The 19,062-nt window shown below is 34.8% G+C and overlaps 1 protein-coding gene across 1 annotated transcript in view; it reads right to left on the bottom strand.

Moving 5' to 3' along the window:
* Positions 1-19,062, bottom strand: part of Hmcn1 (hemicentin 1) — a 419,231-nt gene that overhangs the window by 236,963 nt on the left and 163,206 nt on the right. Inside the window, exons 7-11 of the mRNA XM_010635433.2 lie at positions 15,491-15,611; positions 14,316-14,579; positions 12,863-13,007; positions 9,437-9,558; positions 4,576-4,851 (exon numbers count right to left, since the gene is read on the bottom strand). Of these exons, the coding sequence (XP_010633735.1) occupies positions 4,576-4,851; positions 9,437-9,558; positions 12,863-13,007; positions 14,316-14,579; positions 15,491-15,611 (928 nt within the window). The remainder of the gene's footprint in view (positions 1-4,575; positions 4,852-9,436; positions 9,559-12,862; positions 13,008-14,315; positions 14,580-15,490; positions 15,612-19,062) is intronic.

Genomic DNA, 19,062 nt, shown 5'->3' with positions numbered 1-19,062 from the left:
TACCGGGGATTGAACTCGGGTCCTTGTGCTTGCAAGGCAGGCCACTGAACCACTGAGCTAAATTCCCGGCCCCTGTGTCCTATATCTTTAATCATTGCTTTCTAGTTTTAATTGGTGAGATTTTTTTACTTTCTTGGTTAAACTTATCCCTAAATACTTTTGCAGCTGTTGTGAAAAGGATGCTTTCTTAATTTTTTTTTCAGCAAGTTTGTTACTGGGGTATTAAAATGCTACTGTTTTTATATTTTAATTTTATATCCTACAACTTTATTCAATTTGTTTATAAGGTCTAATGGTTTTCTTTTGGTTTGATTTTTTCATACCACGGATCAAACTCAGGACCCTGCACTTCTCTGTGGCAGAGTGGCAACTGGGGCACCTCAATTCAGCTATCTACGAATATTGCATTTTTTAATATCAAATCCCATTTTCTTGCTTCTGTCGCACTTGTTATTGCCCTTTCATCTTAGCTAGATTTTGCCTTATCAATGCATAATTTTATCTAAAGAAGCTAAGTGTTTTGGAGAGACACTGATGGCCCCAAACATTTTCTCCCAGCCCAAAATAAATCATTTTCAAAGCATCCATTTCCTCTAAGTATTCGCTGTCCTACCCCTTGTTTTGTTTCTCAGTATTTTTTCTTAGGTCCTTTGCTTCTTTTCTCCCTACTTTTATTTCTTTTGAGAGCTTTCTATTTACTCAACCTCAAGTGAGATGGCACCAGTCCACACTCAAAGTCTTTCAACAAAGTCTTTAGATGGCTCTGGCTCCATTCTCTGTCCACTGCTGCTGTAGCTGTCTTTTTCATCTCTGCAGCTGAGTGAGCTGATGTGCATGGCTTTGTGCCCATTTCTCATCTCTTAAATTCTTTTGGCCAAGATGGGATGTCCTTCAGCTACCTTCTGTCTCTAAAATTTCTAACATATTCCCTATCATATCTCTCTTGCTTCCAAATGTTTTATGGATGGACAACATACATCTTGAGTTACACGTATATCCCAGCTTACAATTTCCTACCTGGGACCAGGCTGCCTGTTCATTTTCTGTCCCGCCTCCTGAATAGTTAGCGCTAGAGCTACTAATGAGTCTGAGAAAATGGAACTTCTTCCCATAGCAACATTTTCTGTTTGAAGCAAACTATGGATCAGAGGGACAAAGATACTTCCTTCCTATTTTCATGTGAACAGAATAAAGATGGCCCACTGTGAGATTTTAATCACACTCATCTTAAAAATATATATAATTGTCAAATATGCATATACAAGCACATATTATAGATATACATATATACATATATATGTATATATGTATGTGTGTGTGTATATATATATATATACATGTATATATGTATGGAATATATAGCTCCCTACAGGTTTTACTGTTGTAATTAGTTTTTATTACTTCTCAGTTTTGTCTTTTTGGGATCTTCATTGATATTTCACTCTTAGGTATATATGTTCTTCTCAATCAGGAAATTGTTGCTAATTTCATTTTATAAAATTACTACAAACGATTTTTAAATGTGGATTTTTATATCTTAACAGAATTCCAGACAGAAACAGTTTGCAAAATGGAGAAATAACAACACAAATGAAGCTACTGAGTGAAGTTATTGATTACAGTGTGAGGGAGAAAACTATTTCTAAAGTGTATACTCAATCCAAATAATTATTTTATCTTTTAAGTTTTCTAGACCTATTTTTATTCTTGTAAAAACATTTAATGGCACAAAATTGCAATTAATTAGTAATTTAAGATTTAATGTCAGTAGTTTACAACCATTTTGTATTATCATGAATCATACTTCTGGGTATAGCAGTTTGTCTCATGAATTAGGCATAGTTTCTCAATAGCATATTCATGGTTTGTTGATAGCCTCATAACACTGAGAGTTCTTGTTAGTGTTTTCTTATTAATAAGTGTGATCACTTTCAAAGTGCATTTTCATTAATTTTTAAAACATTATTTTTCATTAAAATGGACCCCTCAGCCTCAAGGCCAAGAAGATACACCATAACAGAGTGACTCTAAACACATTCATACCACTAGCCATCATAGAGATTATCTATCACACAAACTACCTAGCAATCATGCAGAGTCATACGTTTTGCATTTATGTTTTGTGCATTATATAACATTGCTATGGCTTAAATACAGTTTATTTCTTCCAAAACTCATGCTGAAGTTTGATTTCCTGTGGTAATGTTGGACAGTGGGGCCTTTCAGAGATGACTGTCATTTTGAGGCATTCATGGCTTTCTTACTCTCACAGAGTAAATTCTTGCTCTGAGGGGGAGCATTAGTCACTGCTAGAAAAGTTTGTTCTGAATTGAGGCTGCCCCAAAAAAGTGGTGCTTGGTCTCTTCCTCACACACAAGCTTGCCTTCTGCTGGGTCTTCTATGCAAGGAGGCAGCATGAGGCCCTCCACAGAAGCCAAGCAGATGCTCGTATTATGCTACTGGACTTCTTAGCCTCCAGAACTGGGAAGCAAAATAAATGTCTTTTCTTTATAAATTACCCAATCTTAGATATTCTTCTACAGGAAAAAAAATGGATTAAAACATATTACCTCAATATTTACTTAAAACACTGAACAATGACTCTACCAACAAGTGAGAGTTAAGAGCTCCCTTAAAGATATTCATTTTTAGATCACAAAGTTCATTCTGCAGAATAAATTCAAATGTGATTTTCAGAAAATGTCCATGGTAGCACACCACCTGAGATGCCTGTAAAAAATGCCAAGGCAAGCTGAGCACAGGGGTGCACATCTGTGATCTCAGCACTCTAGGAGGCTGAAGCAGTTCATCCAAGCCTGGATGAACTTAGCAAGACCATATCTTGCAATAAAAAATAAAAGGGCTGAGGACTGAGGATTTAGCTCAGTGGTTCTGGCACCTGCCTCACAAATGCAAGGACTCAAGTTTGATCCCCAGTACAAAGAACTAAAATAAAATAAAATAAAATAAAAGGGCTGAGGATGTAGCTCACTGGAAAGTCCCTCAAGTTCAATTCCCCTATAAGCCCTACGAAAAAGCAGAGAAGCCTAGTCAGGACATCAGACATAAGGAAACAGAATCTCTGAACATGAGTATACAAATCTGTTTTGTAAAAAACAATTCCTTGGATATTTTTTTAATCCATGAAAGCTTGAGGATCACTGGTCAAATGAACTAAGTAGAACATGGACTAAAAAAATAGCTTAAGGAAACAAGGAAGTCTCTGATATTTTATAATCCCATTTAAGAGACTTCAAGTGAAGGAACAACATTAAATTCCAAAAATCCATTAACATTTATTTTATCTGACACAATCAGTTTGCTCAAATGATTCCAGAGTTCTAGTAACCCAAGTTGCTACTTGAAATGATTGAAATTATCTAGGCATTTTCCAGGTAGAAATGCAGTGAACCATTGCAAAAGCAATGTTTCCCTAGAGATTTCTGTGGATCAATTAACAAAAGAAACACATTCAAATTGCAAAACATGCATCATCAAGGAGAAAAATGTAATAAAATGTCAACTCTTCTGTTATTTCTCACAGCACTTTCACTTTCTTGTCATTAATAAGATTCTACGAGTTAACTTTGAAATACAATGTTCATTTTCTTAGATAACCTTGCTAAAAATTATCTGAGACTAATATATCAGGTTTGTTACAAAGTTATTCCTAATAATCTCCCACATAAATGATTTGAAATTAAATATTCTGCTGACGCACCAACTAAATCATTCAGTTGAGGACTGAAAAACTGCCAACAGGGCCAGGGATTTGGCTCAGTGATTCTGCCACCAGCCTGGCAAGCACAAGGTCCTGGGTTCGATGCCCAGTACGAAAAAAAAAAAAACCTGAAAAACTGCCAACAGTAATTTTGTCGTTATATTAAGACTTTTAGCTGGTCCATAGGTATTTAGAAGCAAAACGGTTCTACTGAAAGAGCAACTTTGAAGCAGTTTGATTTTCATTTGATGGGTCTGAAATATATATATATTCATTAAATGAGATTTTTAACACATTTGTTTTCAGCTATTTGGACATTCGGTGTATTCATGTGTAGACATAATTCAAGATTGTTTGCTATTAGTTTACTTTCAATAAATATTGTGTAGAGAATTGAGAAAACAACCTGGACTAGGTTTCAATAAAATTTCACCAAGATGAGAAACATCTTAAAATTCTTAAAACATATTAATAAAAAAGAATATTGATAAATTTAATTTTAAAATAAAAGTAAATTCATGATATATACAAGAGTTTAATACTTAAATTACAAAGGAATTTTCTGAACCAGTTAATGAAACAATTGGATCCACATAATAGATTAGGGAATGTGCAACTATTAAGTCAACTGGAAAGAATTTTCATATTCTATTCAAAAGGAATTAGTTGCAATTTAGTAAAGCTGCTGATTTGTCAGTGATGTTTCCATCTTAGCTTTAGACAACTGAAGCAATCCAAGCATGTTTTTCACTGCAAACTAAATGTCTCGATTGATATCGTCATTCTCAGATAGCTTATGAGGAAGGACAGAGACAGAGGGGAACCATAATTCCGAAGTTACATAAGGACAGTACCTTGCACTGTGAGGAAAACTGGAACTGCTGCTGATCCGCCTTCACTGGAAGCCATACAGTGGTAAGCTCCAGCATCGCTGACTTTCACACTCCTTAGTTCCAGTGAGAGGTTGGCCAATGTCCTGATCCTCGCTGGCTCTGCCAGTCTCACATCCCTGCCATTCTTCTGCCAGGTTAGATTGTAATCCACAGCGCTGATGACAAGACAAGTCAAAACGGCTCTCTCTCCAGGAGCGACTGTAACATTATCAGGCACTTGGATGACTGGAGGGGGCTCTGTATGAAATCAAAAGACTCAAATCAAGAGACCTAAAAGCCATCATCACACTCACCTGCCCTGCATGGCGGTTAAAAACTGAAGGAGTAAGCACTGAGTATCTAGGTAGCAAAGCTGCAGTATATAACAGAACTTAATGGTTAATGAATATGTCAGTGACCCATTCTCAATTAGGAGTCAATGAAAAGACAGTTTAAAAAGTAGTAACTGTGGTTACTGTAAACTGTAAAGGTGGGCACCAAGCAGACATAGCAAAAGGAAACGGTTGAGTAGATTTAGGATTGTGGAATGAGGCAGATTTTTCGATTTCAGTTTTAATAAAGGAAATAGATTTTTAAATTTTTAAAATATATATTCAGCATATTTAAAAGACACAAAGGATGGCAGACATTGCAAAAAAAAAATTGACAGTATTGGTTTCAAGAGGGGTTACAATCTCATTAAGAAGACCAAGTACAGGTGCACAATGGCATCATACCTGCCTGGCAAGAGCAACCTACTGAGTTTGATCCCCGATACCAAAAAGAGAAGACCAAGTATAATAGTAGAGTAAGATTAGCATCCTCCAAGCAAGAAGGAAGAAAGATAGGCATACACTTTTCATAAATGTGTAGCCACAGAAATATGTACACAAAGGCATTGAGTAATGAACACATGCATATTTCAGATTTGTTCAAAACCCAACTGCTAATTAAATATTTAACCAATATTTCCAGAGAGAATCCCATATGGCTCTAGTTTTGAAGCTGAATCTAAATTCCTCCTTTACAGCTCACTCTGCCAAGTGCTTTAAAATGATCTCCTGCAGCAAACCATTATAAATAGCATAGGAATAACAAGTGATGATAACTGCTAGTTAAAAATCTATTTGTTTGTGTTAATATACAAAAGCATGTCAGATATTCAAGGTCAAGCTTATCCCCAATATATTTAAAGCTATATACAAAGGCAGATAAATATCACAAGACTAGAATAAAGATAGAACCAAATATGCCAAAAGCCACAGTGGTTATCTCTGAGCAATAGAAATGTTTATATATTTTCTGCTGTATTTATTCTTTTATACTAAACTTTTTCTAAATACTATTTTAAGTTACTTTTTAAAAAAATAAATGTAAATTTTTTATCATTCTGCCATGCTTTTATAACTTGTGATGAAAACAGCAAGTCAATCTAGTGGAAACAATACATGACAAAATTAGGAAGTTTTGACTGCGTCCGGCTGATGTTGACACATTAAAATAAAGGACACTCTTAAATTTGAATTTCAAATAAACATCAAATAATATTTTACTATGCCTTAAGCAGTATTGGGGGCACATTTCTCAATGTTCAATTTTACCTGGACATCCTGTATATTTTCTGGATGTGGCAATCACAGACTGCCAGGTTGTACCCCTGCACAGCCATGTGAATTTAGATAAGTCAATTTACTGACAGTTTTGTTTCCCTATCTCAACAATGAGATCATTAAAATAAGTGATCTTAAAGACCCTTAGAGCTCTAGGGTTCTATGAAGCTAACATGCTGAAATTAAGCCATTTCTAAGTGCGGCCCTTATCCAGTAATCACTTAACAAAGAAGGAAGGCCTGGTCCAATGCAGGGCTGTCCCATCTTTAGAGCTCTTGTAGGTTCATATGAGGTTCTTGTTGAAACTGTATCTCAATTCATGTCTTTCCACTTCCCTCCTTCTGTTACAGGTGCTTTTCTTGGAGAAACGCCCAATAATGATGCTGCATGCAAACTCTGACTCAGAATCTATTTGTCATTCAAATATAAATTGCAAAGTAAAATAACAACTTTAAAATAACTTCTGTGGACAGATAAGATTTGAAATAGGACTGGGGGTGTAACTCAGTCCTATGGTACAGTGCTCACCTAACATGCACGAGGCACTGGGATCAATCCATAGCACCACCACACACAAAAAAAGGTCTGAAACATGTGATGCTACCACTGCACAAAATCCTGGAGATACTACACAATAACATCTTTATTCATATGTGAAGAAGTCTGGAGGGGTGAGGGGAGTGATGAAAGAGAATTATAACAGTTTGTGAAAGAGACTAAGATGATAATTGCTAGATGACTTAGTTCTGGGAGTGTAAGCAAAAGTTTTCCTAAGTGAAAACACATTGAGGCTAGGACATGGTTACTGAAACAGGACACGTGGCACTCATAGGTCTTGTGACATTAAGGGTTACCGGACTAAGAATCAGAAGGCCAGGAATCTACCTCTCACCACATACCCATCTAAATAGGTTACCTACTCACTCTAGGCTTCTGTTTCTTTACCTATAAAATAATGAGATGGTGCAAGATCACTTCCACGTCTTAGCCTGCGAAGAACTTCATATAATAATACTGTAAGGTTTCCTGTCACTGATAGGCCCTCAGCAAGTTTTTTCTATTCAGAATTATACTTAAATCCACAATTTCAAATACTCTGAGTGTATGTGTATTTGCATGTATGCATGTGTATATACTGGATGAGGATTTCATGTACTGATAAAAAAATAAGTACAGAAAAATTAATATAAATGTGCAGTAATCATTCGAAAAGAATGAGATTTTGATGATTCTCCAGCTTTATTTATTAGCTTCCATGTATTTGTATTCAGTAAAAGTAAAACACAATGCTTTCTTCACAAATTTTGTATTTAAAATAATGACTAATATTTCAAATAAACTAAAAATCCTTAAACAAGTAAATACAACAAAGTGCTAAAAAATATTGTGGTAATATTGGTAGATATTTAGCTTTTCCTTAAACTACTCTTGAATGCTCCTTGACTTGCTATAATTACAGGAATTACACAAAAATTTTTTCTACAGCTCCTTACAAAATATGAAATCTAAGTATTGTGAGAGTTGGTGCCTGACCCCACTGTGCTGAGGAACAGGTCCAGTCAGGCTGCTGACCTGATGTCAGCCCAGACTAAGGGAAATTCACATAGGCCAAGGTAAGGGCTGGTATCTAGGCAACAGCCACCTCCCAAAAAATGTCTATCCTTTCACTTTTAAGGGGCACTTGCTTGTTACTTCTGTTCCTCTCATCACCGCCATTACTATCAGTGACTGCCCTTTCCTTTCATAATTGAGTGGGAAATAATCCCTGAAAATCATTTCCTATTTTCACCATTGCCTGGCTGGCACAGACCAGTGCTCGCAGGGCAGATGTAGGGTACACAAACATCAGAAGTTCCTGACACCACAGAGCCAAACTCATGCCGGCCCACAAGCTCTTGCTGGTAACGGTTCAATTATTTACGCAAGTTGTCTGAATCAACCCACTCAAACCTCTTTCCCTGCTTTCCTTCTCCTAATTAATATCTCTGAGAAAATCCTGAAAGTACTCAAGTGTTTTTTTTCCCCAGAAGCTGAGCAATATTGACACAATTTCAATGCTTTTCATAATTTTTGGAGATGAAAAACATAATAGTTTGTGATGTATGTCAACTTACTGAATTATTTCAGAAGACAATCTTTATTTTTCTAAAAGTAAAACAGAAATAGTTTTACTGAAAGAAAAACATGTTTGCCTGACTTATGTGCACCTGTTTCAATGTTCAAAGACATCTCCAGCTTCTAAACAGTAGTATAATTAATTTATCTTACATTATCTCAAGAAAATATAAACCAATACTAAAAACAAACATACAGTTTGTTATTAAGTCAGCATCAGTGATATTTAGGTCAAAATATGTTACTATTAAACTGACAGCAATACAAGGCCAAAAGCAATAAAAACCAAGTTTAATATAAAGCTATATATTAAGTGGCTTATTCCTGATCATTGATTATGTATAGAAGATGTTTTCCCTAAGAACTCTGGGAGATCAGAGAAAAAAATTGGTTTTAATGTATTTTACCTTATAAAATATGAACTTTGGCTCCTATCTATTCCTAGGAAATACATGTCTAAATGTCAAATAATTAGCTTTCTTTATTCCCCTGAGTACCAAGACACCGAGGCTCTGTGTTCCTAGACTGTGATCACTTCTGCTATTTTGTTCAATTTAGAAATCAGAATCCATTCAAAAAGTCATTTTGCTCATTATGGATATGGGAAGGAAAGGAGATGCTTAACCTTGTTATTATCAGAATAGATCCTGTGCTTAAACTTTATTTTCTCAAAGGAAAATACCATATGATTATCTCAAAAAAGTAACAGTATCTTAGGCTAATGACAATAACAATACTAATAGTAACTAACAATAACTAATAGTATTGCAGTCTGACAATACCAATAATAACTAATAGATAAGATATCTTTTAAGTAATTTACATACGTTACATCCAACAGCTATTCCTCACAATTTCTCCCTGTGATAGAACTACTATTTCATTATATTCATTTTATAGTTAGGAAAACTAAGACACTGAGTCCTTAATGGCACAGGAAGGTCAAAGAGCTGGTAAGTGGTGAAGCCAGGATTTGAGTTCACAATCCAGTGAGACAGAAAAATTATTTTTAAAAAATCATAGACATTATTGTATAAACATATCCTAGGGAGCAAACACCCCAATTCTATAGCTGCAGTCATACGCCAGCAACCACAAAAGAAATCAGTACTAAGTACCTGATACATCAAAATACGTCTGTGCCCGTCCAGTCCCTGCCCTGCTGACAGCAATGCATTCATAGGATCCTTCATCAGACAAGGTGACATTTTCAATATCCCAGTTCACACTGGCAGATTCTCTGGAGGTGAGAAATGGAAAAAAAAAATGGTTACTATAAAAACATGACCAAGTTGAAAGCAATGATCCTTCTATTTCTTTCTGAAGGATTCATTCGAAAGAGCAATGTAAAGAAAATAAATTGATAAAACTGCAGAATTATTTTTATTTTAAAATTACACACTTTTTATGTTTTAACAAGAAAGTCAAACTTTTCTACTCAGAACAAAAGATACAATGATGATAATAAATTATGAAACCTGTAAATTTCTTTGGAGAACCACTTTCTGGCTATGTTAAAATATAACAGAGCTGCAAAATAATTTTTAAATCTCTCCCTTTCCATTTTTTCCAGTTTTGAATCATGTTCAGTACAGACCATAACCAAAGCAATTGAACTACGTTATTAGAAATGTGAAGGTAGGAAATGAAGTTTTCAACTCTAAGAAGAAAATTTTTTCTTGATTTTCTTATATATAAGTTGTACATGGTGCAATATAGCATACCTGTCAATCTACATATACAATTTTTAAAAGTTATCACTTTTAAGTCAAATTCTATCATTTAGGCTATAAGAACCCTTCTGCTGTATTATGCATTCATTCCAATAATAATATTCAATTAATAATATTTATTAACATCTTAGTGATATTAAACCTTGTTTTAAATAGTCTAATAATCTACAGGTATAAGCATTACACTATTTTAATCTGAATGTGATATTGTCATAATTTTTCTTATATCATCTGTAGCTATTCACATATTTTAAAATTCAAGATATAATGAAGGTAAGAGCCTCATTACAGTATCAAATCATCATCCACTGAAAGTGGCATGAGGTCTACCACCCAGGGATACCGCTGATCTCTCCCCACCCAGACACATTCGATCCACCATCAAACAACCATGAAAAATTTCCTGAGCTTAACTCATTTTTACCACTGACCTGGGAACTGTAAGACAATATTAAGTCATAGGTTCCTACCATCAGGAAAGTGAAAAACCAATTGTTCTATACATTACAATCACTGAAAATATTCACACCAGTTAATGTTTTCTTTTAATTCTGTACACTGTATATGTCAGTGGTTCTTATCATCATATTTAGAAGAAAACAGAGTATCCTTTAACTCTTCTGTATTGGTCATTTAAACTACATCTTGAATGTGTAAATGCAATATGCTAGGCACAATTTTGAAAATGCCATTATCTAGAAGGTACTCTACGTTCCAAGAAAATAGGAATTTAGAATGTGTACATCTTTGGTGTTTTCTGCAGTGTCTACTTTCGAGCCAAGCATATTAGAATTCATCAAAAATTTAGACTCATGGAAATCTTAGAGACACAGTGACAATGCTTCTAGTGCTAAAGCTTTCATTTCAAAAATAGGAAAGTTTAATGATAGGGAATTAATTCAAAGCCATATAACCAGTTTGCTTTTTTTTTTTTTGGTACCGGGGATCAAACTCCAAACCTTGCGTTTACAAGGCAGGGTAACCACTGAGCTAAATCCCTAGCCCAGTTTGCTTACTGTTTAAAGAATGCTTATTATATTGTACTTGGCTTAGTTTCCTCTTATTTGTTAAATATCACATGAAAAAATATTCTCTTCTTCATGTAGAATTCTCACTTTACATAAGAAGTATATAGCCACATTTTAAAAATGTCCTTAATGGATGGACTTTGGGGAAAGAAAAAGAACATGTCCAATAGAAATGTGTCTTATTGCTAAAGCAAAGTGATTCCTTATTATATCCCCTGGTGACCAAAGTGACTAACAAAAACAAAGGCTGAGTCACATGTTTTACATTACAAGGAAAGCCGGGGCAGAGACACATGAGTGACTCGGAATTAGAATATCAGTCTATCATCACTTATGTCTAATTTTGCCTCTAGCCTCTCACATCCAAGAAGAGCTTAATACATGTCACGCAGGCATGTAATATCTGTGGGCCACAAGCTGGAAAAATGAGGAAAAGAATTCTTGTGGCTTACCTCCCAGGAATTGTGTGGAATTAATGAATTAATGTTTATAAAGAATTTCAAGTGTCTTTGAAGAATGTTATTATTTAAACAGGAAACAGAATTATTTTGTTTCATTGGCCAGTTATGTAGCTTCATCATATGATATCCTGGTCACTTATGTTGTTGCTTATAAAATATGCAGCTAAGTAAATCACCAAGATATACTAAAGAGCAGGACACCACTGAATTGAATCTTTAAAAAATGGAAAATATTTTTTAAAAGAGTGGAAAATATTCTAGTCCATGATGAGTATTCTTGCTTAAAAATAACTCTTCATAAGAAGATGACATAAACTAAGACTATCAGATATTTAGTAACTCATGGAAGTAATATTTATACTGAACTAGCAGTGTAAAGGGTTGGCAAAATAATTTCCAGCATTATTTGTTTTCTCAAATTGTAGTTTGTTTCACAGTATGTCAAAAAGCAACACTTTCCAGAAACCATTTTCCTCCAGTTTTCGAGGTCTATTTAATCTTTATCATTAGATCACTTCTATTTGTCTAAAACGCCATTCAACTTCACAGGGAAAAGTTGGAGTCTTCTGACCTACTTGTGCTGAATATTCTGCGCAGCAGCCCCGTGTATTTCAGAACTGCCTGCAACCTCACCTCCAGCACACACTGAACCTTCCTGACCTTAACTTCTACTCTTCTCCTGGGACAGTGGGCCCATCCTCACTGGGCCCCTCGCTTTCTTTCACACATGCCCAGCCCACATGGTCTCGTGCATTTGTACTTGCTCTTCCTGGATGTGAACTCTCACCCATGGTTGTCTGATGGACCATCCTTCTCACCATCCTCCTAGGGTCTTTAGCCAAAATCTCCCTTAATCTTGAGTTTTAAAATTGTGACTCGACCAAAACCACACCACCTCACCTACCAACATGATTTTTCCTAATTAACTTGTTCGGGATATGTTTATCCAAAGCCAATAGTGCTAGTCTCAAGGCCTCTCCTTTACAAGGACATCTTCCAAGATCTGGTCCCTAATATTATATTGATAGTTTTGCCTCCTTTGTCTCCATTCAGATTACATAAAATTCAGATTCAATAAAATCTGAATAAACCCTTGACTGTATCCTAGCATTTATTAGGATACTACATTCATCATCTATTTTCTCTCTCTCTCCATGTCAATATGAGCTCTATCAGGGCACAGATCTGTGTCTTTTTTGTTCACTGCTATATTACAAGATCATAAGGTAAAAACTGCCAGGTAAAGAGGCACTAAAATAAGTATCTATTGATATTTACATGTTTAATACTGTAAATGATTACTGATAGAAACATTTACACACTTTAAGTACTGGTCTACTCCAAGTGTAACTCCATTTCTTAAAAAGCTCAAGGTAAAGGGCAAAAGACTCTCAACAGAGCAGGGAATATGGCCCGGCTGCAGGTAGTATCCTGGGGTTTTCATGGGCATTGTAACTCTGGGAGCATCTAGAAAAGAAAGAGCATAGGAAAGGAAATCATAATGATATCAGGTGCTTCACATGATTGCTTTCACAAGCTCCACATTTAAATTACTCCAGTAAATCTTGTGCATTCCCATTAACCCAAGTCACTAAAATTATTTTAACTATCTTTATTTTTTCAAAGCTGATTTATCTCTAGATAATCCCAGGACCCTCAACATGGTTTCACAGAATCTAAGACAACATTGATTTTAAGACATTATTTTTGGTTCCATCAATTTGGGAAAAAAGTTATCATGTAAGTTATAATACATCAATTATAGATCACATTTGATTTCAAAAATATGAAACTTTGAAAAGAACTCACATATCTTGGAATCAAATACATGAGGTAACTATTTTCCCAAAATGAATAGGAAATATTTTTAAGAATCTAACATATTTTGTAGCATTCTGTTTAGGAGCTGTGTCAACTCCCGTTGAATACTGTATTTGAGGAAATGTTTAAGTTGGTTCTATTCTCACCATTCTACAACCATTAACCCATAGCAACGTTGAATACTGTCTGTATTTGAGGAAATGTTTAAGTTGGTTCTATTCTCACCATTCTACAACCATTAACCCATAGCAACAGAACTGCTCCTGAACTTCAAAAATCACTACCTCAAGCATAAATGATGCACTGTTGTCCCTCCATTTCATGGCACAATTTCAGAAACAATCCCTCTATATCTTTGTAGGTCCATAGTTGAAGCTACAGTTCTATGTCTTGGTCAATTTAGTTAGCCTTGAGAAGTTGCTCAAGTTCAGATGAATTGAAATGCTATCTAGTGCTTCCAAATAATCCCTAATCTGAAATATCACTTTGATACAATAGAAGACAAGTAAGATAATTTAGAAATTAACTAACTAACCTACTAATCAAATAAAAGTAAAATGATCATCAGTTGTTCACAAGGCAGTACTACTCATGAAGCTAAAATTCTTGGACAACTATAAACATTAAGCCAATTTAGATAGTTTACTCTTTTTGGGGGGTGGGGGACAGACTGAGTAGCAGGATTTTCCAGTTCAAGCTCTTACAATTCATTAATCAGAATACTCAATCTACAATCAGTAGTAGTTAACATGTTAAGTTGGTCATTACATGGATATGTTATTTAGTGATTTTAAAAAATTGAGTTGTTACCTACATGTAAATGCTAATAAATTTGATTAAAAAGTCGTAACTTGAAGATTTTATGTTTTATTTTATAGTCCATTCTTTGTCACAAGGATCACTTACCCTCCTTAAGCTATTCATATTCTAACATTGAAGAAAATTATGCCTCACCTGGAACAATACTAGAAAAAGAAACACTTGACACTCTCTGGAAGAGATAATCATCCTTATCATAGCCTGTTACTTTGAGAAAGAAAGCTTCATTTGGAGGTATAAACTCAGAAATATTCCATATGCCATAAGGTCTTCGATCTGGGTAATATTTAACAGGAATAGTCTTCAGAGAACTTCCTGAGATACTCAGAAGCTCTAGATGATCTACTTTTCCAGGACTGGAAATCCCAGAAGTATTCAACAGTACATAGGTTGGTGTTCCTACAAGATAAAGACTTTGTTATTAATTATAAGTAATATTCAATTAAAGTTATATGTTACGTAAATATTTGCTTTATAATGACATACATACCACAGGATGAGTATTACAGACATCTCTCTGAGATGTCTGTACCACTTACAGAATCTTTTCTCCTCAAAGATAGCTTGCATATGATCACAGAAACTTAGAAAGCTCTACATAATTACCTTTATGATATTTTAACTATGCATAAAGGCAGAAATATTAGAATTATATCTATTTCATTACATGATGTTTGTATTACAAAAGAACTTTTAAACATTTGTTATTTTTCATCCTTACAGAAACTGCAGAAAAGAAATGAACAAAGACCAGAAACAAATCATAAAGATCACAATTATGTTTTACGGCTGAGCTTTCTTTTTAGGTTTAGGATTATAGATTCTAATGTAAAAACAAAAATAAGAACCAGGGTAAGCTTTAAAAACATCAGTAAGTTTCATCTTTGAATATACAATGGTACATGGTATCTTTAATTTTTTAGCTATATACATACACTTCATTTTGAAAATAGGGCAATTTATATGTATTTAGTAAGAAAAATTAATAGTGCTCCACATTTAGTAAGTATAAGGATTGACTGGTATGCTGACTGAAATGAATATTTCTAGGCCCTGTCTCCTGTGATTCTAATTCCAGACATTGGATTGAGCCCCAGGAATCTTAATTTTTATAAAGGTCCCTGGGTGTCTGATACCACTGACCTTTAGACTATACTTAGAGAAACGATTTAGGCCAGAACAGCAATCATGCTTAAAGTAACGATGCTCTGCTTCTCAACTTATTGAATCCTACAACATTATAAAATCACAGAAGAACACTTTGCACATGGATATTTCTGTGCCCCTTGAGGTGGCATGCACATACAAACCTTGCACAGGTCTGTTGACTGTTTTCTTGAAGTCCAGAGTAGGTTTTCGGGAAAAACCAGCACGGAAATCAATAGTACTGAGACCAGTGATACGAACAGAGTGCCTCCCACTGCTAGAGGTCTGAAAATATTTAATGACAAACCCAATTAGTAGTTGATACAGGATGCTGGCACAATGAATACTACTATGGTAAACTGCAACATGCTTAATTAAAGATGAGGTCTAAAAAGTGAGGCTTTGACCTGGATGTTCTGAGTTTAGCTACGATTCTGCATTTTAAAATGCAAATTTAGCTCTATATGTCTTAAGAGAACTGCTCTGAAATAAAATTCAGTAACATTTCATGCCCAATAGTAAAAAAATGTACAAATTGTTCCATAGTTGCTGTAAGTATTCAGCCACTACTGAACAGACCAAAAGTAAATCTATTAAAGCTCCATAAAAGCACAGACTTTATTCTCTCTGTTGTTCAATGTAAATGCTCAGCAAATATTGATGAAAAGAACAATGATTAAATTTTTCGATACAAATACCATCCAGGTTCAACTTTGGGAACTATTTTTTTTTCTTTGTCCCTGGAACATTACCAGGATAAGCATAAGAGCTTTTGCAGATTTCAGCCAAATTCCATCCTTAACTCAACAGCATTCTAGCTAAGGTGCTTAGCGCTGAAATGCAAATGTGAGTAGAACGTTGGCATCCCTGTTAAAGAGCTCATGACTATTGAGGGAGACAGATGAAGAAGTAGGAATATTTATACACTGCAGTCAATGGAGTGAAAGAAATACAAAAAAGAAATACAGAAGAAATATAGACGAGGCTGTTTGGCTAAACTTTCATAAAGGGGGAAAGACGATGGCTGCACTAAATAATCATAAACTAAGCACTAAAGTGACTCATATATACATAAATAACAAATAATTTGGATCACAGACACAGGATATAATAATAACATAGTATTTCCTCTGTGCCCAGACTCTTTAAATGTATTTGCTTATTTAATCCACATTACCTTCTAATGGAGATATCATCATTTTTCTCACTATACAGATAAAGAAGTCAAGATACCAAGTTGCTAAATAGTTTGCCCAAGTTGACAAAGCTTCCTAACTGAAAGGGTAGGTTTTTAATGTAAAGATCAGGCTCCACACTCTTCACCATAGGGCTACACTGTCTCCAGAGGTAAATTAGCATTAGTCTCTCAGTTTCTCTAATAGAAATATCTGACTACCACATGGGCCAGCAACGCACTTACACCAATCACACCGGTTGTTAAAAATGCAGACACCAGAGTTCCAGTCCAGATTTAATTGGAATCTCTGTTCACTGGAGCCTAGGAATCTGCGTTTGAAAATCCACCTAAGTTTCAGAAGCAAAAACTCACCTTTATTTTATAGTATTGATCACTAAGATTCTATCCTGAAGTGAAAAATAAAACTGCGTAATGCCAGCATTTAAGTAGCTTGGGAGGTAAGAGCAGAAGAAAAGCATTCAAAAGATAACATCAAGGCACCAAGTATGGATCCCATTCTCAATACTGAGAAGACACGCAGCAATTAAAATGCACTTTGAAATTATATATCTATATCTATCTATCTATCTATCTATCTATCTATCTATCTATCTATACATACAGTAATAGAATAGGCAGATGAAGCCACACCGTGGTTAAACAGAGACCACCTTCAGAGCTTTGCAAGATACAAAGTATCCCCTGAATCACTGTGACTCCACACTACTTGGCAGTGAGGTGGGAGAAAATGAGGAGGTATATTCCTATTGCCAGGGTATTTCTCCCTCATCACTGATCATCTGGCTAAGCTTTCTATGAATAAATCTGTTGTCAAAGTTTATTTTCAAGCAGTGCTACTTAACACCTGAGTGGGAAAATTAGAAATTATGCAAGTGTTTGAAAATATGTTATATCTGTTACTAAAAACCCATTAAAAATAAAACAGATTTGATGAATAGGGAGCCCCTTTTCATATAAAATTATTGTAAAATAAATGAACTTTGACTTTCAAGCACCAGGCTAACAAAGTATGTAAAAATAAGAAGGTAGGTTTGCTATTCTCTGACCAGTGTTAAAATATAGAGTAATAAGTTAAATAATAAAACATCTTACTTCTAGGTTTCTATATTATACTGTGGATAGCAGCAACATTTGCATAAAATTTAAGACCATGCATACATAAAAGGTATCTCCAAATGAGTCCATTTTTATTCACAATTTCATACAACTCAGGATTAATTAAGGGAAGGGAACAAGGGATCTATAAATCAGAATTATTTAAAAATGTAATAAAGACAAAAATTTAAACTAATTCACTTAAAATAACCTCTAATATTAATTCCACATTTATCATTTTTAATCATTCTCTTAAATAAATTACAACAATACTTGGAGAATATTTTAAGAACAATAAATATCACCATGAATTTCTTTATGAGAAAGTGCCCTAATTTTGCTACAAATTAATGAAAGCTATCATTGTAGTTTGCTTTTTATTTATCTCCCTATCCAAAATATTAGGGCAATAAAAACAATTTTATGTGTACTAATAATAAAACATATCAGCAAATGGAAAAAAAGAAGAAAAAAATATTGAAATGTATATGAAATGCAGATTAAAACCAAGCTCTTACATAAGTACTGCTAATTTTCATAGAAGCGCTTGCGAAAGTACTATTATTGATAGAGAAAACTTTTGTGAATAACCAAGACCTACAAAATCGTAGGAAAATGTAGGATGACTTCTGCTCTTCTAGCTGAAATCTGCTTTGTTTAGTTCAAAATTAACAGACACCAGAGGCATTAACCATAGAATGGGACATCTGGCCTCACCCTGAGATAGCAGGGCACATGGAGACCCCTCGCCCCCAGCTCCAAAGTTTTGTAAACCACAAGATTGTAAAGGCCAAGATGAAAAGAACCATTATTAACTTTGCTTTGCTGACTGGGAACACCCTCTTCCCCTGGGCTAGGATAGCTAGATGAATCTTAAAGGTAAACTCCCTAACTACAAAGAATGGCTACATCTGGATTAAAAGTTAACTGTCTTGTGACCATGATCTGTGTATCAACAACGTGAACTGAGAGAATAAAATGTAACCACCTGAATGAGATCATGATTGTAAAACCCTATAAAAGGGGAAGCTATAGCCCAGTACATTGTTGATCACTGGCACTGCTCTTAGTACAATTGACCTTTTGTCAACAAAATAAACTTTTATCATTTTACTTCTATTCTGCTTCTCTGTACGTGTCATTTATCAATTCCTTCTGCAACATCATTATCCTCATTTCAAGAAAATAGAGGTTGAATTATATGTTACAAAAACAAATATGGCAGTGGCAGAGCTGGGTGGGAACTTCTGTTGGATCCAGAAAACACATTTTAAGCTACTCTAGGTATTTCTCAGGATGATCTCAATGGATTTGATTTTGCTGGTCTTCAGGATAAAAGCTGAAATATGCTACACATAATAGGAGAGTAAAAGAACTCGTGGCACTGTCCAGACAAGGAAAGCAAAGTAAAAGCATAGGGAGACAAGAAACTAAGGCTAAGGG

The sequence above is a fragment of the Fukomys damarensis genome, unplaced genomic scaffold, assembly GCF_012274545.1.
Source record: "Fukomys damarensis isolate Sample0158 unplaced genomic scaffold, DMR_v1.0_HiC HiC_scaffold_11, whole genome shotgun sequence".
Lineage (NCBI taxonomy): Eukaryota > Metazoa > Chordata > Mammalia > Rodentia > Bathyergidae > Fukomys > Fukomys damarensis.
The sequence above is the reverse complement of the archived record's forward strand: the minus strand, read 5'-3'. Positions and strand labels throughout refer to the sequence as shown.